Below are 24,667 nucleotides of genomic sequence, written 5' to 3' on the forward strand. Positions count from 1 at the left end.
AATATTATTTTGAACACCAGCCGTAACTGGCAGCTGATCGGTGCAGACCAGCACCACAGAGGACGTTGAGGGTTTTCAAAAGCATGACGTAGCCGAGTCTGATGCTCTGCAATCCAATGATGGATGCTACCAGCCACAGGCTCCTGAATCCTACCCAACAAAAAGTCAACAGGTAGCTGGGGATCTCAGCCAAACATCAGAGCAAATGGTGACTCACCAGTAGACTGATGCACTGTGGTGTTATATACATGTGCATAAAGTAAAGAGTCCAAGGTAGCCAGGACAGTCTTTTTGATCCTTTCTAAATACTTCATCACGGTTTGTGTGAGTCCAAAGGGATGATGGTCGTTTAAATCCACTACCAGTATGTTTCTTGTAGAGGGGCACACTGGTAGTGGACTCAAAGCTTAGGCAGATTGTATATGTCTATGAATACACCATCCAGCTCTGATGAGCAGACCTTGAGTGCATGTCTGGGGATATTATTTGGGCCAGCTGCCTTATTTGGGTTTGTTTTCATTAGAGGTGAATAGTGCCATTGTTATTTTACTTTACGATTTTAAGTATAAGTTTTTATTTTATTAGTTTCTGTGTTGGTGTTTTTGTTTTTATGATGTGGGTGGTATTAGTGACATAGGTCAAATTTAAGTAAAACAGTACAGTACAACACATTTGACTCACAGTCATTTTCACCAGAGCCTCCTCTTTGTGTTTCCATCTTTGACTAAACACCAAAACTTAAAACATTTCCTTTATATTTCTTTATTGTCTGTTGCTTTTTTAAACAACACATTTAGTGAGTTTTGCTTTATTTCTTAAGACTGTTTTTCTGTTTTCACTTCTTTTTTTTGTATACTTTACTTTGAATAAAACACTTTAACAAATAAAAGGATCCAAAATATTATTTTCAGTGACTATCCTCACCAAAATGTCCTCACAGTATGAACACATATATTTCTCACAGTAATAATCATACTATAACCTTTTATCTGCAGGGTGTTATTGTTTTACTATCACTGATGCTCATTATTGATTAACACTGCAGACGCAGTACTGCTGCGGTTTTAACACTTTTAACAGCCTTCTTCATGCAACCTTTTGCTTAGATGCTGTTTTACTGCGGTCATATTTTATATGGTGATTATATAAAACCTAAAACTGCAAAGCAAAATACAGCTGTAAAATAAATTTAGTGTAAAAAGTATTTTTTCTTTTAACAAAAAAAATAAAAATTGTTTGTTAATTTGTTTTAATTGATGAGCTCAAGAAAATTAATGTACCTGATAACGTTCCTCTTTGATTTTGAGATCAACTTTACTTCTTTACCTACATTTGTTTTATCTTAACTTGATCTGCAAGGTAACCAGAAACTGTGCTTTCATGCAGTTCATGAATGGACCTCACCTCTGTACTGAGCAACAACAACAAAAAAAATGTTGTTACATAACATCTGTATCACCCTCAAAGCCTCTCATTAAAATTATCGATCCATGTACTTTAAAACACCTGCCCTGCTTTCAGAGAATTAGGTAAAAGTTCAGTTAAAGATTCGATTAGAAATCATTCCTTTGTTGGAAAAAAAGACTCATGGTTTCAGATTTTCCCTTGAGCAACATGTGGGTGAAGTTACAATTTAAGTAATTTGAGGAATTAGTTACTAAATCAAATGACAGCAAGGATGGAAAGTATAATTCTAAACAGTGCCCTTTAATGACCTTACCTATTTTAACAGTCAACTGAAAAGCACTTTGGACCAATCCATATTGTTTTAAAATGTTCTATATAAATAAAAGTGACCTCACTTATCCTGGACTTTTTTTTTCTCTATACTTTTATTTCACAATAAACACAATCACTAGAGGTCATGTGATTAATTCTTTTGCCAGGTGTCCTGATGATAACTGATGAATAAACCACTGAAGACTCCTCTTCCACCTGCAGTACAAAGCAATAAATTTCATTACCCAGACAAAGCAACACGCACACACTTCATTTCTGCATGAGAGTTTTAGGTTACACCTCAATGTCAGCACAGATACTTACCCTGCTATTCAAGCCACAGCAACAAATTTGAACAGGAAATGCTTTGGTGAGACAGAAGCAGAAGTATATTCAGAATCATGGGAGGAATTTTTCAAGCAAACCATTTAAAAAAAACCCAATAATATACACAAGAAGTGGAAGTAAGGCGCAGCTGCATAGCCTACCTGAATGTAATCTTGATTTGAAGCAAAAAATCATAAATGCCATTAAAATGACACTTGATATTGATATACCACAAATAAGTGGGATCCAGTCTTCAGGCTCTTTTTCAAAACTTGTTAAACCAAAAACTAAATATTATTATTTCTTTGATTCAGGTGTAAAAGGTTCACAAACAGCATATGGCTAAACACCCACCTGTTGTTGTGCTAAATGCGTTTGTGCTAAATGTGGGACTCATACTAACTGTAGTGTATCCATCAAACACTGAATCTATATTGCACTTTAGGGACCCGTGTGAATGTACATGCACAGATGTAGTTAAAGTTCTGTTTGGATTATTGGATTTCATGCCGCACGTCACAGCACAAGATGCAGATGAATCCTTACTGTCATATACTGTAAGTAAAGATCAAAAGGTTACATCAGGTTATCTTCTACTATGAAACAATGATGTTTGTGTGTTAGTTTCTCACCTGTAACTACACACAAATTGATAGTGACTAGCTTAATACTGTGTCCGACACAGTTACTCATCCAGCAGGTATATTTCCCAGCATCTTCTTTTCTGACATTTCCAATATATATAGACTTGTTGAAAGTCAAATTGTCTGCTGTTGCTCTTAGTTCTGAAAAGTCTCAACATCTCTGAAAAAAGAGAGGTGAAGGATTGTGAAAATAATCTTTGGCAAATTTAAAAATCACATAATCACAGGTAGATTCTGCCTTAGCAGAAAAAAATATGACAGCAGGACAAACCTTTCTTCACTATGATGTCAGTGGACTTTTGGCATGTTTCTTGGCAAGTTTCACACCAGTACACACCTTCATCATCTTCAGTAAAAGAACTGATGACCAAGGAACGACTGGATCCAATTTTCAATTTGGGATTGGACATTTGATGATATTGCACTCCATTCTTATCTTGGAAGAACAACTGAACCTGCTTACTACTTTGGTCCTTCTTGTAAAGCCATTTGAAAGAGTCTAAATGATGGCTGCAATGCTGACACGGTATCACAGCACGACATCCCAGCGAAAAATTAAGTTGTGTTGCGACTGGCAAAATATCACGTTGCTGATTTATATTAACAGTCACTTGAAAAAAAAAATAAAACATTCAACAGTCAGTTCATCAATTGTATTTTAAATATATTCTATTTAAGCAATTTAAATAATGAATTTAGTTAAGTAATGATTTCATTAGCTACTCACTGTTTCCTGAGAAAGTAGAGAAGTTCCAAACAAGTAAAAAAGTGAAAATGAAGCCTTTCTGTTTCATATTGGAGAAATTCCTGTCCCCGCAGAAATAAAACCCAACATGAAGCATCCTGGCTGTACCATTACTGCTCATAAAAAACACAGATCACAAACTCATCCTCTCAGCAAAAGGTTTTAGATTGAGCTTAACAGCTTAAATGAGTCTGAGACATCGGAAGTGGTCCAACAGTCAGTACAGAGGAAATTTAGCAAGGTTGTCACCCACACTGTTTTTCTGATGTGGTCTGGCATATCATTTACTTCTTACATTTAGTATGGGTGTTAAGACACAAAATGTGCATAGCAAACCAGTTTCTTTTTTATTATATAGATGCCAAATATGTGCTCACATTTTATGCTGAGATAATGTTTGTGGGGGTTGAACCAAAACTGTGATTGAGCTGTTTGTAAAGTTTATTGTACGGTTAAACTCACTGGAGTTTGGACTTCATGTGCAAACAAAGCACTTGTAACCAACCTATTGACTGCCAAGGGCAACAACTGACACAATTACACTTTTATTAATGAGTTTAAATTCTAATGAATATCATAAACGCTCCAAAAGTGCTGGTCTGAGTACTTTAAAGTTTCTTAATTTGTCACAGAGCACCATGCAGCATGTGCAGCATGACAGTCAGGGTTGGGCAATTAAGTATGACACGTACTGTGGATTATTGATTCAAATTACAAAAAATTACATTATATAATCTGTGCAGATTCTATTTAAAAATGTAAAGTTAGATGCGTTATCAAGGATTTCCTCGCTTGTTAGGTTTTTTAATCACAAAGTCAATTAAATGGATTTGAGTGTGTTCATAATTCTTAAAATAACCTCAAAGTATTTAGTAACTACATGAAGAAACAAGTGTTTGACAGGCAAACAGAATAGCCAAAAGGAAAACCTACATTTTTGCGTGTGATGTTCACTTTACATAAGCAAAAATTATTTCGGTTAACAAACAAAGTAATTTTTGATAGAATTTATAAATATTTTTCTTAACCGCACATTTCTTCATAATCTATTTTTAATTTCATACGCTAAATTTCCCATATTAGCATCTTCATCATCCCAATTCTCATTTACCGCGTTAACGATGTTGCTGTTGACGTTGCTGCGCTCAAAACGCCGACAGTTCCGTCGGGACATCAAGTCAGCGTTTTATTGAGTGTCAGACTCCCCGCCTACCGGAGACACCACTGAAAACCTCGCTTGTCCTCCAGCGCTTCTCAGAAAGGTGAGCTCAGATCACCTTTTGTGCTGTGTTGAGGAGGTTTTCCTGCAGGGGGAGGCGGAAGACACTTGCACCTGCGAGATGAAACTAACTAAAGCTTTCGCGGAGTTTCAGCTGGGCTGGTCTCACATGCATTACGTCTTTGCTGTGCTCTGTCTTTTTGTCGTGGTGTATAAATTAACAATTCTACTTGCGAAAAGAAGGGAAACACTGCGAAACTTCCAAGCTTTTTGGGGGCCGCCGCCACACTGGCTGTTTGGACATGTTCTCGAGGTAACTGTCTCAACACACTCGCAGCAGTTGTAACATATGTAACCGTCCAGTAAAACTGACCACACCTTGTTGGAGAACACCGTTCTGCAAACAGAGACACATAGTTGACAAACAACCCGATTTACACGTGTAAAGTCTGCCTGCTGTGATGTCTTTCAGTTGTACTTTTTCTCTTTCAGTTTAAACAAGATGGGACAGATATGGACACGGTAGTGAAATGGGGACAAGAGTACTCATATGTTTTCCCAATCTGGTTTGGCCCCTTTGTCAGTATCATCAATATTCAGCATCCAGATTATGCAAAAACTATCCTGACATCATCAGGTGTGAGAAATGTTTTGCGTTGTTGCTGTGCTGATGCACATTTATAAAAGTGTAGTAAAGTCAAAGGTCCCTAACGCGGTTTTTATTTGTTTTGTTTCCTTGCAGAGCCAAAAGATGATTTTGCCTACCGGTTCATTGAGGGTTGGATTGGTAAGGCTCATTTGTCTCCCTCTTACAGCATTTCAAGTGCAGAGTTGTTTGCTTTGCTGCTTTCCTCACTCATGCACATGTTCTTCAGGAAATGGGTTGTTGGTGTCAGAAGGTCAGAAGTGGTTCCGTCACAGAAGGCTCTTAACGCCAGGTTTCCATTATGATGTTTTGAAACCATACCTAAAATTGATGTCAGAGTCTGCTCAGACGATGCTGGTACGTTAAAGACAATTTAGTTGCATAATTGATAAATAAAAAGTCAAAGTCATGATGTGATGTACAACAAATGTCAGTAAATATCATAGAAGTAAAGGAGGAGCAGTGTCTGTATCCTGCAGAGAGATCACATCTGTTCTCTCATTGTTGGCAGGATAAGTGGGAAAGTTATGCAAGCACAAATGAGCCTTTTGAATTGTTTAAACACGTGAGCCTCATGACACTGGACAGCATTATGAAGTGTGCCTTCAGCTGCTACAGCAACTGTCAGACAGAGGGGTGAGCCCAGATGAATCTTGTTAAAGAGTCATTTACAGTGTCAGTTTTATGTTGAGTCTTTGGTTGTTGTAAATCTGCATTTAATGTTTGCCTCCTTTGTCATTTCAGTGGAACAAATGCATACATCAAAGCAGTGTATGACCTCAGTTTTCTAATTGACCTTCGGCTCAGAATGTTTCCGTACCACAGCGACCTCATTTTCCACCTTAGCCCACATGGATTCAGATATAGAAAAGCACGTCAGGTGGCTCTCAGTCATACAGGTAAGCTTTGCTTTACTGACTATTACTGTGAGCCTCACATTATAGTGTCAGATCTACAAATGCTTACATTTTATATTTTTTTCTGAAGAGGAAGTTATAAGAAAGAGGAGAGAAGCACTAAGAGAAGAGAAGGAGCTTGGACAAATACAGGCAAAGAGATATTTGGACTTTCTGGACATCCTTCTCTTTGCAAGAGTATGTTATGTGTCATCAGTTTCAGCCTCTTAGTTCAACACATTTCACATTGTAGGATTTGCTTAATGTATAGGCAAGTGACAAACTGGGGTTTTCCTGCATAAAGGTCATACAGAAAATAAGGCAAGCGCCAACTTGAGATCATGTCACATATCTGAAGTATTGGCATAAAGCTGAAATAGCATATGCATGCAGCAAATAAACAAAGATGCATGCTGATACAAAGCTGCATATTAATGTCCTCTGACACAAAGACGATGATCAGCCTTTTCACCCTCGTGAGCAGCAACCTAAATACAAGATCTCTGTTTAGTGTTTTGTCCAGTTTTTTTTTTCCCCCAAACATCTCTAAACGGCAGCTTATAGGGGCTGTCTCAGCTACCATGTTTATTCGCTTATTAGACTTAGCTTTCATGAGATGTAAAAACAAAAGATTCATGCTGTGACTCACTCTTCATAACACATTAAAACACATAAAATGATCCAATTCTTATTTATTTTTTATTTTTATGCATTTTAACTGAAAATCACACAAATTGCAAAATCTTATTTATATCACTTAAATACATAATTGTGTAATAATTGTATAATATTCATATAATCAACTGATAATGAAGGAATAGAAAGAATCCTCCCTTTATGAGTATATCATAGCAAATTGTTGTCCTTGGGAGCAAAGATTAAAATCAATAATTAACTGCATGGCAGGTGTTTGCTTAAAAAAACAAACAATTAGTGCTATATATGGCTTAAGAAGAACAGCGGACCTTGATACTTGGCTGCTGAATAAATTTCCAATTTTATAAAGGTATCTGTATAAGGATGCATGTTATCCAGCTAAAGCTGAGTTGAAGTCGGGTGATGCAGTAATATAATGAGCCTGAACAGTAAAAGTAACAAAGCACTTTTATTGAGAAGCCCAGTTAGAGTATAGTGCAGTCCATTCTGTCTTTTATCAACTGTAAATATCCTTTATTTCACCGCCAGGATGAGAACCAGCAGGGTCTGTCAGATGAAGATATGCGGGCAGAAGTGGACACCTTCATGTTTGAGGGCCATGACACCACAGCCTGTGGCCTGTCTTTCATCCTCTACTGTCTGGCCTGCAACCCAGAACATCAGAAGATTTGCAGGAAGGAGATAATGGAGGCCCTGCATGACAAGGAAACCATGGAGTGGTAGGCTTATGAAAGGACAACATTGCAATAGGGAAACAAGTTGGTGCCATTCTGTGGTACCAAAACTTTATTAGGAGACATACAAACAAGATAACTTTCTTATTAGTTGACTTCACTAACACTGCATGTCTGTCTCATTTTAAGGGAGGATCTCAGTAAAATCCCATACACTACCATGTGCATAAAAGAAGCTCTCCGCCTTTACCCCCCTGTACCAGGAATTTCCAGAAAAACCACCAAAACTGTAACCTTTTGTGATGGGAGAACTGTGCCTGCAGGTCAGTGATTTTACTCTGTTGTTATTATCAAAGAGTAAACATTAAATGTCTTCACTTAACAATGTTTTTGGAAACATTTCATGCTACATGGTAAACACAAACTCATAACCGACTTTGTTTTTCTTTACATACATAAGTTACATTTCTTTACATTTCCATAAAGGACCTATATTGACTTAGTACTTATTGCTTTATTATTCTACGAGGGTACATTGGTATTATTTGATTGTATTGTCACATACAGTATCTTTTCTATAAGCTTGTATAAATCTCTTAAACATGTGGTGTAATTGCTTTGTCAGTGCGGCATTCTTCCAAATGGGAGTATTTAAATGTTGGCACTAGATTATTATCATATACATTATATGGGCAGAAAGTACACCGCTGCCTACACATTACACTCACTGGAACTGGTCAGCCATGGGAACCCATGAGCCACGAAGCTCCAGGCACACAGTTTTTGTGCTCATGTTGATGCCAGAGGAGGTTTGGAGCTCTGCAGTTACTGAGTCAGCAGAGTGTTGGAGATTTGTATGCACTTTGCAACCTCACTGTACAGAATGGTGCACGTCAGTCTAATGCTGGGTTGTGCTACAATAGTTATCCTCGGTCAGAAGGAGAGGCTGACATCCAGGGAGTAGATTATAAGAGGTGGAGTTTATTTATACTCGGATTGATGGTACAAGGAGATATGGCATGGGGTAGGAGGATGGGGAGGGGTGATATGGTGTGGTTTCTGCGATCAAGAACAGGAAATACAGTAGAACATGAATAAAGATTAAAGGGTAATAAAGCTGGCCACAAATTCCTCCCCAACAACTCTGCTAAGGCAGTGCATCATCTTGATACCGCTTCTTAAGAGCGATCACATTTATTAAAACACTACCCAAAATGGGCCACAAGATGGCACTCCAACACAAGAGATGAAATATTATATTGAGGCAGCTGTTCAGCAGCCAGTCCTCTACCACTATGTAATACAATGATATTACAGCATACAGCGTCACATGAATTGGTAAAGGGAACAAATAAAGCTGGAACAAGGCCAGAAACTATCCAATAGCTGGGACACCATAGTTACAAAGCTGCTGGGTAATGTAGTTCACGCTAACACAGACTTTTCTATACTCACTCTGCTACTTTACATGGTCTGGCACTTCATGGCTGAGTTGCTGTAGTTCTTAAACACTTCTTAAACACTTAAACACTTCCAATTTGCAATAATACCACTTACACTTCATCACGCTGCATGGCTAGCTGCTTGATTTCATGTTTCTGTGCCAACTGGACTTAAAACACCTGCATTTGGATTATGAGTTGTTTCACAATACATTTTTCCATATGGTGTATGTTTGTTTAGTTTGTAAGATAATGTTCAGCTACACACACCCTATAATCTTTTAATAATAATAAGCTAAGTACACATTTCTTTCAAAATTGTAGGTTCTGTTGTTGGAATAAGTGTGTATGGAATTCACAGGAATGCATCTGTCTGGGAAAACCCTAATGTGAGTAAAGACAATTTTATTCCCAGCACAACTTACTACATGGAATACATCATCAACAGAATCTATGATGAAATAAAATTATGAAGTTTGTCAGCACTCTGCTCATATGGCTGCATATAATTTTTCAAATAACTGAAGAAGCAATCATGAAACTGGTGCATTAAATGAATTACTAGTATTGTATTTGCTTTTTTTTGGTTTTGTTTTGTTTTGTTTGTTTTGGGGGTTTTTTGTGCTGTATTTGCTGACATGGGTAGGTCCCCGGTGCCAAAGTGGACCTCAGGACAGATTCAAGCTGGTTTAACGACTTACTATATTATGTGTGTCAGAATGCAGTTTTCTCTGCACAAGTGATAAGGGTGATAAGGTTCAGAAAACAAGTAATACACATAACACTGCTCTCTTTCTTTGTCCTGTATTACATTAGGTCTTTGACCCTCTGCGTTTCCTACCAGAGAACATTGCCAAGAGATCCCCTCATGCTTTTGTGCCCTTCTCAGCTGGGCCAAGGTTTGTCCTCACCTGAAACTATATCACTGTATAGAGACCGCTTGCAGTAGTCTCAAGTATGTGAATGTGTAACTTAGCACTGAACCCATTTCCATCAACACAATAAAAACTGGCTTTATGATGGGCTAGAGCAAGTAGGCCAAAGGGTGAACTCACTGTAATCTAAGATTGATCCCATTTAAAATACAAACGCTGTTGAACCTGAATGTTAAAAAATAACATACTATACTCATCCCTCCTATCCATTTTCCTCATGTCCTTATCTCAGAAGGATCAAACTATTTTCATCATTTTTTAACTCTTTTGAATATTGCCTTGTATATTTCTTACATTTAATATTTTCCTCCCTCAGAAACTGCATTGGTCAGAACTTTGCTATGAATGAGATGAAAGTGGTGACAGCTCTGACACTGAAGCGATACCAGCTCATAGCGGAGCCCACTATGAAACCCAAGATCATCCCCCGACTGGTTCTCCGCTCACTCAATGGCATCCACATCAAGATCAAACCTTTAGACGCAGAGAGCTAAAGTGCACTAACTGCAAGAACTGCTCAAAATTACTGTATTTAGAAAGTAAATAATTTACGTTGATTTGAAATACTTCTACTATGTAACTGAGCTTTTACATATATATTCATGGACTCTGTCATGCAGTTTATGTTTTGGGAGAAATTGTCATTGAGAATATGTGTCACAATACATTGTATATAATATAACCAGGTTGTTTTTTTTTGTTGTTTTACAAGAATAACAGAGATTGAAACTTTACTAATAATTTGTCAAAGGAAAGAAATATTCTCGTTCAAAAATGTCTTGTGACAACCGCATTGGCTTATGGAATGATGATGTCACAATGAAAGTGACATCATCACAGTGAAAATGTAAGCAGTAAAAGTAAAAAGCTGTTGAAAAAATGACTACTCAAGTAAAGTTCAGGTACCTGAAAATTCTACTTAAGCACAGTAATGAAGTATTTGTACATCGTTACTTCCCATCTCTGCCTAGTGGTGGCTCAGGTTCGCAGTATCAGTTTCTCAATGACAAGATCTCCACTCAGATTAAAGAGAAAAAAAACCCTCAGCTGGAAATGGCAGTGGTAACATAACCATTCTTATTAGCACAGCCTAAAACATCTGCACACCAGGGATGTTCCTGGCAAGTAATAGCTTAGTCAACTAAACGGGGGGGGCGGAGACTAACCAAGTAGTCTAAAACTAAGAAACACTCAAAAATTAAGTTAAATTTGAAAACCATTTAATGGAAAATTTCAAAAAAATGATAAAACCATTTTAAACCGTTTTTTACATTCTTCAGTAATGACTCATGTGGCACCTTGCATTGTGCATTATCAACATTACACATTATACTCCAGAAAATTCAGAAGAAAAACACTTCAAACAAACTGATGTTATATATGATATGAAAATATAAATATAACAGATGTTCACTTATTACTAAAATATGACAAGTTAACATTGGAAAACAAATCAATTGCAACTGAAAGGCCCAGAACTTAAACGATTTCAAGTACTTAGTTGTTTATTTGTACGTAGTTTGGGCAGTTCATAAAACCCACAAAAACAGGAATTAGAATACTGTGAAGACATCAGCCCAAATTTTACAGGTTTTCCCAGGTGTCATCAAATTGCTTCACTTTGGTTCAATTGTTCCAGTTAGATTCAATATGGGGAAGACTGCAGACTTGACAACTGGCCAGAAGAGAATCATTGATACCCTCCATTGGATGGGTAAGCCACAAAAGTTTATAGCTAAGGAGGCTGGCTGCTCACAGAATGCTGTGTCCAAGCATATCAACGGAGAGTCTAGTGGACGGGCAAAATGACCAAGATGACCATGGCCTTCAGTGGATTATCAACCAGAGAAGATTCAAGAATCTGGCAGAGATCCAGAAATGGTGGAATGAGGCAGGAGTCACAGGTTCAAAAATCACCACATTCAGACGCATTCGGGAGATGGGCTACAACTGTTGGGTTCCTCGGGTCAAACCCCTTATGAGCCTGAGCCAACGTCAGAAGCGTCTCAACTGGGCCAAGTAGAAGAAGGACTGGAGTGTTGGCCAGTAGTCCAAGGTCCTCTTTTCCGATGAAAGTGTGCCTTTCATTCAGGAATCAAGGTCCAAAGTTTTGGAGTAACACGGGTGAGGAATAGAACCCAAGCTGCTTGAGGTCCAGCTTGAAATATTGACAGTTAGTCAAGATTTGGGGTGCAAGTGTTGGTAAACTCTACTTTCTTAAATCCAAGGTCAGCGCAACAGTCTACCTGAATGTTTTAGAGGACTTCATGATTCCTTCTGCTGAGGATCTGTATGGAGATGCAGATTTCATCTTCCAGCAGGACCTGGCTCCTGCCCATATCGCCAGAAGCACCAAAACCTGGTTTGATGGCCATGCCATCACAGTGCTTGACTGGCCAGCCAACTCGCCAGAACTAAACCCCATTGAGAATCTATGGGGTATTATCAAGAGTAAATGAGCTCCACCAGATCCAAAAACAAAGAAGAGCTGACAGCAAGCATCAAGGAAATCTGGGCTTTCATAACTTCCAGGCAATGCCACAGGCTGATTGCCTCAATGCCACGGCACATCGAGGCAGTGATTAAAGCAAAGGGATTCCCAACCAAGTACTGAAGATTGACATATGGTTTTGAAAGTACCACATTTTGATTGATTTGATGTGATCCTAATTTCTTTATTGTTTTCCCTTCAAAAACTGAGAAGTAAAAGGTGATGTCTTCACAGTAATTACATCTTTGAATTCCTCTTTTCGTGGTTGTGTACATATACATATATATATATATATATATATATCTCAAATCATATTATATATTTTGGATTCCATAAAATAGTCACCGTTCGCTTTGATTACTCATTTCCAGACTCCTGGCATTCTCTCAGTGAGCTTTATGAGGTCATCACCTGAAATGGTTTTCCAACAGTCTTGAAGGAGTTCCCAGAGATGCTGAGCACTTGTTGGCCCTTTTGCCGAGGACTCTGCGGTCCACCTCATCCCAAAACATCTCCATTGGGTTTAGGTCAGGTGCCTGTAGAGGCCAGGCCATCTGGCACAGCACTCCATCACTCTCCTTTTTGGCCAATTAGCCCTTACACAGCCTGGAGGTCAATTCAATTCAATTCAATTCAATTCAATTTTATTTATATAGCGCCAAATCACAACAAAAGTCGCCTCAAGGCGCTTTAGTATTGTACAGTAGATAGCACAATAATAAATACAGAGAAAAACCCAACAATCATATGACCCCCTATGAGCAAGCACTTTGGCGACAGTGGGAAGGAAAAACTCCCTTTTAACAGGAAGAAACCTCCGGCAGAACCAGGCTCAGGGAGGGCGGGGCCATCTGCTGCGACCGGTTGGGGTGAAAGAAGGAAAACAGGATAAAGACATGCTGTGGAAGAGAGGCAGAGGTTAATAACAGATATGATTCGATGCAGAGAGGTCTATTAACACATAGTGAGTGAGAAAGGTGACTGGAAAGGAAAAACTCAATGCATCATGGGAATCCCGGCAGCCTCACGTCTATTGCAGCATAACTAAGGAAGGATTCAGGGTCACCTGGTCCAGCCCTAACTATATTCTTTAGCAAAAGGAAAGTTTTAAGCCTAATCTTGAAAGTAGAGATAGTGTCTGTCTCCCGAATCCAAACTGGAAGCTGGTTCCACAGAAGAGGGGCCTGAAAACTGAAGGCTCTCCTCCCATTCTACTTTTAAATACTCTAGGAACAACAAGTAGGCCTGCAGAGCGAGGCGAAGTGCTCTAATAGGGTGATATGGTACTACAAGGTCATTAAGATAAGATGGGGCCTGATTATTTAAGACCTTGTATGTGAGGAGCAGGATTTTGAATTCAATTCTGGATTTAACAGGAAGCCAATGAAGGAAGCCAAAACAGGAGAAATATGCTCTCTCTTTCTAGTCCCTGTCAGTACTCTTGCTGCAGCATTTTGGATCAGCTGAAGGCTTTTCAGCGAGTTTTAGGACATCCTGATAATAAAGAATTACAGTAGTCCAGCCTGGAAGTAATGAATGCATGAACTAGTTTTTCAGCGTCACTCTGAGACAGGATATTTCTAATTTTAGAGATGTTGCGCAAATGGAAGAAAGCAGTCTTACATATTTGTTTAATATGTGCGTTGAAGGACATGTCCTGGTCAAAAATGACTCTCAAGGTTCCTCACAGCATTACTGGAGGCCAAGGTAATGCCATCCAGAGTAAGAATCTGGTTAGATACCATATTTCTAAGATTTTCAGGGCCGAGTACAATAACCTCAGTTTTATCTGAATTAAGAAGCAGAAAGTTAGCAGCCATCCAGGTCTTTATGTCTTTAAGACATTCCTGCAGTTTAACTAATTGGTGTGTGTTACCTGGCTTCATGGATAGATAGAGCTGCGTGTCATCTGCATAGCAGTGAAAATTTATGCTATGTCTTCTAATGATGCTGCCTAAGGAAGCATGTATAATGTAAATAGAATTGGTCCTAGCACCGAACCCTGTGGAACACCATAATTGACCTTAGTGTGTGAAGAGGACTCTCCATTTACTTGAACAAATTGGAGTCTATTAGATAGATATGATACAAACCACTGCAGTGCAGTACCTGTAATACCTACAGCATGTTCTAATCGCTCTAATAGGATATTATGATCAACAGTATCGAACGCAGCACTGAGGTCTAGCAGGACAAGCACAGAGATGAGTCCACTGTCAGAGGCCATAAGAAGATCATTTGTAACCTTCACTAAAGCTGTTTCTGTGCTGTGATGAGCTCTGAAACCTGACTGAAACTCTTCAAATAAGCCATTCCTCTGCAGATGATCTGTTAGCTGTTTGACAACTACTCTTTCAAGGATTTTTGATAAGAAAGGAAGGTTGGAAATTGGCCTGTAATTAGCTAAGACAGCTGGGTCTAGAGATGGCTTTTTAAGTAACGGTTTAACTACAGCCACCTTAAAGGCCTGTGGTACATAGCCGATTATTAGAGATAGGTTGATCATATTTAAGATTGAAGAATTAATTAATGGCAGGACTTCTTTGAGCAGTTTTGTAGGAATGTGGTCTAAAAGACACGTTGATGGTTTGGAGGAATTAATTATTGAAGTTAACTCAGAAAGATCAATTGGAGAAAAAGAGTCTAACTTAACATCACTGGTACTAAAAGTAGCTGTAGATAATATTACATCTGTGGGATGATTATTGGTAATTTTTTCTCTAATGATAAAAATTTTATTTGTGAAGAAGTTCATGAAGTCATTACTAGTTAACGTTAAAGGGATTGTTGGCTCAGTAGAGCTCTGACTTTTTGTCAGCCTGGCTACAGTGCTGAAGAGAAACCTGGGGTTGTTCTTATTTTCTTCAATATGTATCTACAATGCAGAAAGTAGTAAAAATAAATAAAAACCATTAAATGAGAAGGTGTGTCCCAACTTTTGCCTGGTAGTGTATATTACCAACACATTCAAAAAGACATGACTGGTCGATAATCAGAACACCTGTAAGACAACATTTGAAGTGAAGCAGTCTCAGAATTTGTTGAAGTCTATCTGCAACATAATTATTAACAGATCCTGCAGAAGCTGGAGACAAAGCAATTTTATATAAACTTTTACGTCAAAAGGGTGAGAAACTAAGCAATGGCTTCCCTTAAGTGTCAAAAACACACGATGAAGCCAGATAATTATGCTGTTATCATTCACTTATCATTCAGTGCAAATGAAAAGGTTTTTGTTTTTATTTACACCTTTTGTACACCAGTCTCCTGCAGGCCTGTTAGACAGCAAGTGTACGTGTTTCTGCAAACCAGAAACCCGGTTCACCATCTCGCTTTAGGTAGGCAGAGATAGAAGTGAACATGGGGGGCAAGACCGCTGCACTTAAGTCCCGACTTCAGTTTCACTGCCTATCTCTGCTGTTAGACAGGCCAGGTGCTGGAGCAATTTCACAACAAGAGTTTTTAAAACGTGTGCAGAAGTGTCACAAAGACACGCTATAATCCCCTTCTGCACAATGAGTGAAAGTATCAGGAAGGGCCAGAAAGGCTCATGAGTCAAAAGTACTCTTTTATTTACAGTCATATTACAAAATCCACTCAAAATCCACACACCCACAAGGACAAAGAGTCACCAACACAGGTTGCATAAAAATGAAATGATGTCCTCTTTCTTTTGATGTCAGATTGCCAACCTTTCGCTGATTTAAAGATCCTATTAACTGATCACTTGAATTTCCTGTGAAAACTCCTAAAATGCATTGCATCTTTTGTCGCTGCCTTATAAAGAAATAAACTCAAGCTGATGGTTTAACTTTTTGGCCGATGTCAGACCAGGCACCACATCAAAAAGAAACAACAATTTTATGTGGCACCCTTGTGGTCAGAATGCATGCTGCGCTGAGACCACAGCGTTTAATCTGCGATTCCAGCTAGGAACCTTTGCTACAAATCACTAACCCTCTCCTCTCAATTACTACTACGTCTGTTCTGTCCACATTTGAAAGAGAAAAATCCAAACCACTATACTATATAAGATGTAACACAATTTAATGGTCCACCTAAACTTGGCCACAGTCTTTATTAAATAGTTACAGCCAGCTGATTACATGTTTGACACAGAGACCTTATAACCGTTACTGGATTTGTTCAAAACAGTAGTATGTTATATAAACTGCACTGTACTGTTTCATGTGAGAGATGCTAACATGCCACGTGACATTTAGAATAGTTTAAATCCAAATTCTCTTTTTATTAACCTTTTATTTTGCCATTTAAGCTGTTATTTGTTCTTGTGCTAGTGTATACTCAGCTGTGTTCTATTATTGCTTAGCAAAAGTTCACTTAAATGCCGAGCAGAACAAAACTGTGAGAGTACACCTGTGGTGGAAAAGTGGGCAACAAACCATTTTAAAACTGTCATCCTTGAAAAAGCCAAAGAACACATATGATCAGAATACTGTTTGGACAGGGCAGATAGCTTATCAGCGACATGTGAACGTTTAGAAGCTTGAAGCTCCACTTTCATGTGATGCCACATATATAACAATGATTTCTGCAAGTGTGTAGCCAACTTCACTGAAAATGACCTCCACGCTTCAGCTTGAGACCCTCCAGATGCTTTCCACGGACCTCTCTCCCCTCCCCTCAGTGATGCTAACCCGGACTGGCACAGTAAGGCAAACTATTCTCCAGTTTCTAGTTATCAAGCTCCAGTTTTCTCTTCAGATTATAACTACCTCTCCCTCTGTTACAGAATATTCCCTCGGCTCTCTGACCTCTTCCCCATTCCTGCAACTAGCCTTATTGGGCCCCCCTCGTCACTTTAGGTCACTTTTCCAAATAAATATCACTATAAAGCATTCCTCGCCCGTGTTTGTCTACATTTTTGGGTCCACTTTCCTGGGTGAACCTTTTGGTTCATGACAGTTTTCATGATAAAAATCAGCCCTGTGTTTTGACAGAAAAGTACGTTTTACTTTTCTGTTGTGTCCTTGGGCAAGACACTTCACCCGTTGCCTACTGGTGGTGGTCAGAGGGCCCGGTGGCGCCAGTGTCCGGCAGCCTCGCCTCTGTCAGTGCGCCCCAGGGTGGCTGTGGCTACAACGTAGCTTGCCATCACCAGTGTGTGAATGTGTGTGTGAATGGGTGGATGACTGGATGTGTAAAGCGCTTTGGGGTCCTTAGGGACTAGTAAAGCGCTATACAAATACAGGCCATTTACCATTTACCATTACTTTCCTTTAATAGCATTTTCAACATTCCAAAGGAGTGAAAAAAATATTGAAATTATAGAAAAAAATACAACCTTACATCAAATTCGTCAAAAACATAACTCAATGACCCACCACTCTTCTCTATCCCGTCTAGGGCTGTGCGATATGACCAAAATCTCATATCCCGATATTAAGACATCTATCGTCGATATAACGATATAAATTACAAAAATGTAACATTTCCTGTAAATTCTGTGAATCTCGGGCATCTCGACTTGCGTGAAGTGTTTCCAGCTGGGCGTCGTGTACCTGGAGTCCAGTGTTTTAACTGATGCATGGAACTATACATTTTTAGACGTAAGTTGTAACGGCAGCCGTTTTCTTTGTGAGTATTTATTACACAGCGTGCTGCGGAGAAAAGTCTGTTCTAACGTTTGAGTCTAAGGTTTATTTTTTAGCACCTGGCGGCTCTTTTTTGCTTCTCATCCGTTAATACTCTGCATCTTTCACGTGACTTGTTTTATTTTGAAAAACCTCAACAGGATCTTGAGCTTTATTGTGAAAGGTTTATGTGGAAAATAAACAAGCGGACACGCCGTGGTTTTACCGTCGTTGTTGCTAACGAAAACGCATAAAAAACAAGCGCTTGTCCGTCCGTAGTGTGGTTATATTAAATATAAGAGAAAGAGAGAACTTTAAGAAATTAATATAGCCACTACAGTGACCATCAAAATGATGAAAAAATATTGCCGTAAACAGTTTATTTTGCGACACCACGAAACAAACGATAGCGTAAAATGAAACGATAGACGTTTTTCTATCGTCATCCGATATATATCGTTATATCGAACAGCCCTAATCCCGTCCCTACCAGTAATCAGCCCAATCACATATGCAAATGTTATAATTCTGGTATTGATCAGGGGGTGCACACACTCACATGTGAACACAGCATGTGGCAGTGTACTCAGCACGTGCCCCTGAGTAATACCAGTGCTCACAGTTCTGATGTTTGATGTCTGGTTTTCAACTCTGACTGAGTAGGGTCTATCTTACAGGAAGTTCAGAGCTCAGTTACAGAGAAAGGGTGTGAGTCTGAGTAACAGCAGCTTCTCAGAGAGTCTGACAGTATTAAATGCAGCTTCAGTCATTTCACAGCATTTTCACAGATGTGTTACCTTTGATTGGACTGATTCTGTATGCATGTGTGGTGGCGTGAAGGTGGAAAACTGGTAAATGTGACTAAATGGTGTTGATAACGCCACCCAGGGAGAGAGTTACACCCCAGGAGAGATTACAGTAGCTAGTGCAAATGTTGTACCAGTTACAAAAGCCCACAGGCTCGTTATTAGCAAGCAGAAGTGAGGACAAAACTACTCAAAGCATAGAGCAGGAAAAAAAATGCTTTACGTAGCAGGGCTGGCAATACAGCCCTGCTACCTTGTTCTTTAATTAAAATTCTTTATTAATAGATATTATTTAAAAGAACAAGGTTCGCTGACACAGTGCTAGCCTAGTTGAAAATAAAGTAAAAATAAAATAATGAAACGAAATGGTGGTGACCGCCCACTTGGGGAGGCAACCTACAGGGAGGAGTGCCACCAATTACTCACCTGTGTAGTCTCACTGCAAACCTCAATGCAATCTGAATGGTACAATTTACCCATTTCTCGGTATGTAAAATACCATAAAACAAGGAACCAGTCAATGCCAGTCTATGAATAATAGTAAAACAACAACAAGGCTACAACAAGACAGCATCAGTGTGTAGGCCTGTAACAAAAGAGGGAAAACAGTCATCCAGGGTCCACCCTACTAAACATCAAATTGTAGATAACCCATGAGGATCCCACTTACTACCCTTTAACAGTTACACAAATTAATCAATTGTCACGAGAAATGAATCCAGTCTGTAATACTTAACAGCCTGTGAGCTTTGCCACCTTGAACAGAAATGAGTGCAAGTTGCGAGAGCTCAAGAGTAGACCACGGATGTTCCTTATAACCGACCTGTGATTAACAGCAAAGGGAGGGGTGACAGTTCATGCTGCGTTCACAGACACCATGTATGAACCAACATCCACCAAATGTAACCCACTACAATCTACCCCTGGGGTTTGAATCCGGACCAGGGCCCACAGCAGCAGCACCACCCGGCCCCACAGAGTCCGGGGCAGCCCACCCGACCCCACCTCAGAGAAAACTGCACCCACCCCATCATCCACTCTTCTGCCAGACTACACAAGACAATAGACACCCAGGTTGAGTCATTCTCCACCTCTCCAATATCTCTCCCCCACCTGCAGAGTGTGCTCCTGTAGAGAGGAGACCTCCTGCAAAGATGTAACAGCCTCCCCACCAGTTAGAGAGCCCTCCAGTTGGGCCGATGCACCAGAGGTCCCCCGCTCCGGGGCTGAGCCCCCATGCACCCACCTGCCCACCACCCCGGCAACACAACAACCAGGACCCAAGGCCCCAAGGCCCAGCCAGAGCCCCAGCCTGGGGGCGGAGCACCCCCAGACCCCCAAGCCTCCACACCCATCCCGGACCCACCCAGGGGCAGCCAGGCTACCAGGCCAGTAACCAACGTCTGCCAGCACAGACCCTCCCCCATCTCCGCTGTATGCAGCCACAAGGAAAACACCATCTAAGAGCCACCAGAGCCCCTAACCAGGTCATGGCCACAACCCCTGCGTTAGGCCCTCCAGGGAAAATGTCCCTAGGGAATCCCTAGATGCCCTAAGGCCGTCCCTACCCCCTTCCGCAGGCACAAACATCCTCCACTGCAACCACTGAATATCCAAGGTATGGACATCGAGGCTGTGGACAGCTACAGGTACCTTGGTGTTCATCTGAACAGCAAACTGGACTGGACTCATAACTCAGACGCCCTCTACAGGAAAGGGCAGAGCAGACTGTACCTGCTGCGGAGACTCAGGTCGTTTGGAGTGGAGGGCCCACTCCTGAAGACGTTCTATGACTCTGTGGTGGCCTCAGCCATTTTTTATGGTGTGGTCTGCTGGGGAAGCAGCATCTCTGCTGGGGACAGGAAGAGACTGAACAGGCTGATCCGAAGGGCCAGCTCTGTTCTAGGATGCCCTCTGGACCCAGTGGAGGTGGTGAGTGACAGGAGAATGGTGGCTAAGCTGTCATCCCTGATGGACAACATCTCCCACCCCATGCATGAGACTGTGAAGGCACTGAGCAGCTCCTTCAGTGGGAGACTGCGGCACCCACGGTGTGGGACAGAGAGATTTCGCAGGTCTTTCCTCCCCACTGCTGTCAGACTCTACAATAAAGACTTTTGCAGCTGATCAAACACACAAACCCACACATGTGCAATAAGACTGCTATATGTGCAATTCTTCTTCTGACGAAGTTGTGTTTTTGTATTTTCCTACTCAGTTGTATATAGTATTTGTATTTCTATTTTATTCTATTGTATATATTATTCTATTCTATTTTATTCTATTGTACATAGTATTTTATTTTATTTTATTTTATGTTATTGCATTCCAGTGTTTTCTAATTTCTGCTACATAACTTTGCACTTTTGCTGTAACAAAACAAATTTCCCACCTGTGGGACGAATAAAGGCCATCTTATCTTATCTTATCTTATATCAAACTGATCCATTTTGTTCTGGGGCCTTTAGCACTTTATACACCACTCCAAACATCCTAAATTTTATGACGGCCTCTAAGCCCAACCTCCTTAAGGTAAACCAACTGACCTTCTTCCAGGGGAGCATCCCTCACATGCTGGTTGTGATGTGTCTTACGCCAATTAGCTGCGGCCTCCAAGCATTTATTAGCATGTTCAAAAGCATGACGTAGCCGAGTCTGATGCTCTGCAATCCAATCATGGGTGCTACCATCCACAGGCTCCTGAATCCTACCCAACAAAAAGTCAACAGGTAGCTGGGGATGTCGGCCAAACATCAGAGCAAATGGTGACTCACAAGTAGACTAATGTACTGTGGTGTTACACGGATATGCATAAAGAGTCCAAGGTAGCCAGGACAGTCTTTTTGATCCTTTCTAAATACTTCATCATGGTTGTGTGAGTCCAAAAGGATGATAGTCGTTTAAGTCCACTACCAGTATGTTTCTTGGAGAGGGGCACACTGGTAGTGGACTCAAAGCATGGGCAGATTGTATATGTCTATGAATACACCATCCAGCTCTGATGAGCAGACCCTGAGTGCATGTCTGGGGATATTATTTGGGCCAACTGCCTTATTTGGATTTGTTTTCATTAGAGCTGTGCACACTGCCACCAATGACAGATCGTGATGTAGTGGTTTGTCCTGTGTGTCATGTCCTGTCTGTCTCTGTGGGAGGGTGTTGTGCTGTATAAAAAAAAGTGGGTGAGGTACTCAAATTGTTTTCAATTTAAGCTATTTGGAGATGACTGCTATTAATACTGCCATTGTTATTTTAGTTTAGTTTTCAGGGTGTATTTTCTGATTTCAGTTTGGTTTTTAATTGTTAAATGTTAAGTTTGTATTTATTAGTTTCTGTGTTGGTGTTTTTGTTTTTATGATGTGGGTGGTATTAGTGACATAGGTCAAATATAAGTAAAACAGTACAGTACAACACATTTGACTCACAGTCATTTTCACCACAGCCTCCTCTTTCTGTTTCCATCTTTGACTAAACACCAAAACTTAAAACATTTCCTTTATTTTCTTTATTGTCTGTTCCTTTTTTAAACAACACATTTAGTGAGTTTTGCTTTATTTCTTAAGACTGTTTTTCTGTTTTCACTTCTTTTTTTTGTATACTTTACTTTGAATAAAACACTTTAACAAATAAAAGGATCCAAAATATTATTTTCAGTGACTATCCTCCCCAAAATGTCCTCACAGTATGAACACACATATTGCTCACAGTAATAATCATACTATAACCTTTTATCTGCAGGGTGTTATTGTTTTACTATCACTGATGCTCATTATTGATTAACACTGCAGACGCAGTACTGCTGCGGTTTTAACACTTTTAACAGCCTTCTTCATGCAACCTTTTGCTTAGATGCTGTTTTACTGTGGTCATATTTTATATGGTGATCAGAGATGGGCAGTAACGCGTTACTGTAATCTGATTACTTTTTTCAAGTAACGAGTAATGTAAGGGATTACTATTGCAAAAACGGTAAATAGATTACCGTTACTTTCCCGTAGGAACGCTGCGTTACTGCGTTAATAAAACCGTGATTTTTTTCGAGAATGTCTCATGACAGTGACGTAAAACGAGTGCGACGTTCGTGACAACAGCTGTCTGCAGATCAACAATGGATAATATATCGAGTGCGGGAGTATGAGCGTGCAGCGTTTAAAGCGTGGAAGTACTGACCTTATTTTGAGTTTGATTCCATAAAAAGTGACAAAAACATTAGTGTCCATTGTGCGTGGGAAGAAACCTAAACTTCCAAGCAAGCAGCGAGTGCGCTACGACATATGTGAAACTCACAGAGAAACTCGCGGATTCTTCCACTGACCGCCGCGGCACACCTGCACCAGGGTAAACCTCCGCCTACCCCAGTCCTGCTTTACAGGTGAAAATAGAGCAACAGGACCGCTGAGTCTTTGATTTTATTTATTTTCTGCTGTGTTTTACTTTCATCTATTTGAAAGAGTGAATGTAAACACAAAAAAATATTTTATTTTATGTGCTGGAATGTGCAGAAAATAGGTTTAAATGTTAAACAAATTTCTTCCAGTCAGAGAATGTTGCATATAATTAAGTTTTTGCTTGATGCATAAAGTTAAAAGATTTAAAGTTTTAAAAAGAGACGTTTCCATTTGATTACATTTTGTATGATGGATTATGCAGAAAAAGTAGAATTGGGCTGAAAGATCTATCGCTTTATCACCTATTCAGGTTGTAAATTGTGTTTTTAAAAAGTAACTAAGTAACTAAGTAATTAATTACTTTTGAAAATAAGTAAATGGTAAATGGCCTGTATTTATATAGCGCTTTCTAGTCCCTAAGGACCCCAAAGCGCTTTACATATCCAGTCATTCACCCATTCACACACACATTCACACACTGGTGATGGCAAGCTACGTTGTAGCCACAGCCACCCTGGGGCGCACTGACAGAGGCGAGGCTGCCGGACACTGGCGCCACCGGGCCCTCTGACCACCACCAGCAGGCAACGGGTGAAGTGTCTTGCCCAAGGACACAACGACCGAGACTGTCCGAGCCGGGGCTCGAACCGGCAACCTTCCGATTACAAGGCGAACTCCCAACTCTTGAGCCACGACCCCCATAAAGTAACGGGATTACTTTTTGGGGGAAGTAATCAGTAATTAGTAACTGATTACTTTTTTCAAGTAACTTGACCAACACTGATGGTGATTATGTAAAACCTAAAACTGCAAAGCAAAATACAGGTGTAAAATAAATTTAGTGTAAAAAGTATTTTTTCTTTTAACAAAAAATAGAAATTGTTTGTTAATTTGTTTTAATTGCTGAGCTCGAGTAAATTAATGTACCTGATAACGTTCCTCTTTGTGAAAGCAGCATTTAATTGCCGTAACATTTTGAGGTCAACTTTACTTCTTTACCTACATTTGTTTTATCTTAACTTGATCTGCAAGGTAACCAGAAACTGTGCTTTCATGCAGTTCATGAATGGACCTCACCTCTGTACTGAGCAACAACAACAAAAAAAATGTTGTTACATAACATCTGTATCACCCTCAAAGCCTCTCATTAAAATTATCACTCCATGTACTGTAAAACACCTGCCCTGCTTTCAGAGAATTAGGTAAAAGTTCAGTTAAAGATTCGATTAGAAATCATTCCTTTGTTGGAAAAAAAGACTCATGGTTTCAGATTTTCCCTTGAGCAACATGTGGGTGAAGTTACAATTTAAGTAATTTGAGGAATTAGTTACTAAATCAAATGACAGCAAGGATGGAAAGTATAATTCTAAACAGTGCCCTTTAATGACCTTACCTATTTTAACAGTCAACTGAAAAGCACTTTGGACCAATCCATATTGTTTTAAAATGTGCTATATAAATAAAAGTGACCGCACTTATCCTGG

At 39.8% G+C, this 24,667-nt stretch overlaps 1 protein-coding gene and 1 long non-coding RNA gene across 4 annotated transcripts; one reads left to right on the forward strand and one right to left on the reverse strand.

Moving 5' to 3' along the window:
* Positions 1-1,438: 1,438 nt before the first annotated feature.
* Positions 1,439-4,683, reverse strand: LOC120442833. 3 transcript variants are annotated; one of them, XR_005614964.1, is made up of 6 exons: positions 4,547-4,683; positions 3,418-3,497; positions 2,962-3,300; positions 2,679-2,850; positions 2,044-2,601; positions 1,439-1,935 (listed from the first exon to the last, which is right to left on the reverse strand). It is a non-coding gene; the product is annotated as an uncharacterized LOC120442833 (long non-coding RNA). The 3 variants fall into 3 exon arrangements; XR_005614963.1 differs by lacking the exon at positions 4,547-4,683 and having other exon boundaries at positions 1,442-1,935; positions 2,044-2,084; positions 2,208-2,601; positions 3,418-4,359; XR_005614962.1 differs by lacking the exon at positions 4,547-4,683 and having other exon boundaries at positions 1,440-1,935; positions 3,418-4,428.
* A 53-nt stretch (positions 4,684-4,736) lies between these two features.
* LOC116320925 (cytochrome P450 4B1-like) lies at positions 4,737-10,822 on the forward strand. Its single transcript, XM_039620149.1, has 12 exons — positions 4,737-4,967; positions 5,147-5,291; positions 5,397-5,441; positions 5,530-5,657; positions 5,812-5,936; positions 6,045-6,199; positions 6,288-6,394; positions 7,382-7,572; positions 7,717-7,850; positions 9,294-9,358; positions 9,786-9,868; positions 10,221-10,822. The coding sequence occupies exons 1-12, from the start codon at positions 4,776-4,778 to the stop codon at positions 10,396-10,398; spliced, it is 1,548 nt and encodes a 515-aa protein (XP_039476083.1). The 5' UTR covers positions 4,737-4,775; the 3' UTR covers positions 10,399-10,822.
* The last annotated feature ends 13,845 nt before the right edge of the window (positions 10,823-24,667 follow it).

Source organism: Oreochromis aureus, linkage group 11 (genome assembly GCF_013358895.1).
Source record: "Oreochromis aureus strain Israel breed Guangdong linkage group 11, ZZ_aureus, whole genome shotgun sequence".
Lineage (NCBI taxonomy): Eukaryota > Metazoa > Chordata > Actinopteri > Cichliformes > Cichlidae > Oreochromis > Oreochromis aureus.

Coding starts and splice junctions, on each gene's coding strand:
- LOC116320925 (XM_039620149.1), top strand. CDS start 4,776: ATGAAACTAACTAAAGCTTTCGCGGAGTTTCAGCTGGGCTGGTCTCAC. Junction 5,937..6,044: donor AGCAACTGTCAGACAGAGGG/GTGAGCCCAGAT, acceptor TTGTCATTTCAG/TGGAACAAATGCATACATCA. Junction 9,869..10,220: donor CCCTTCTCAGCTGGGCCAAG/GTTTGTCCTCAC, acceptor TTCCTCCCTCAG/AAACTGCATTGGTCAGAACT.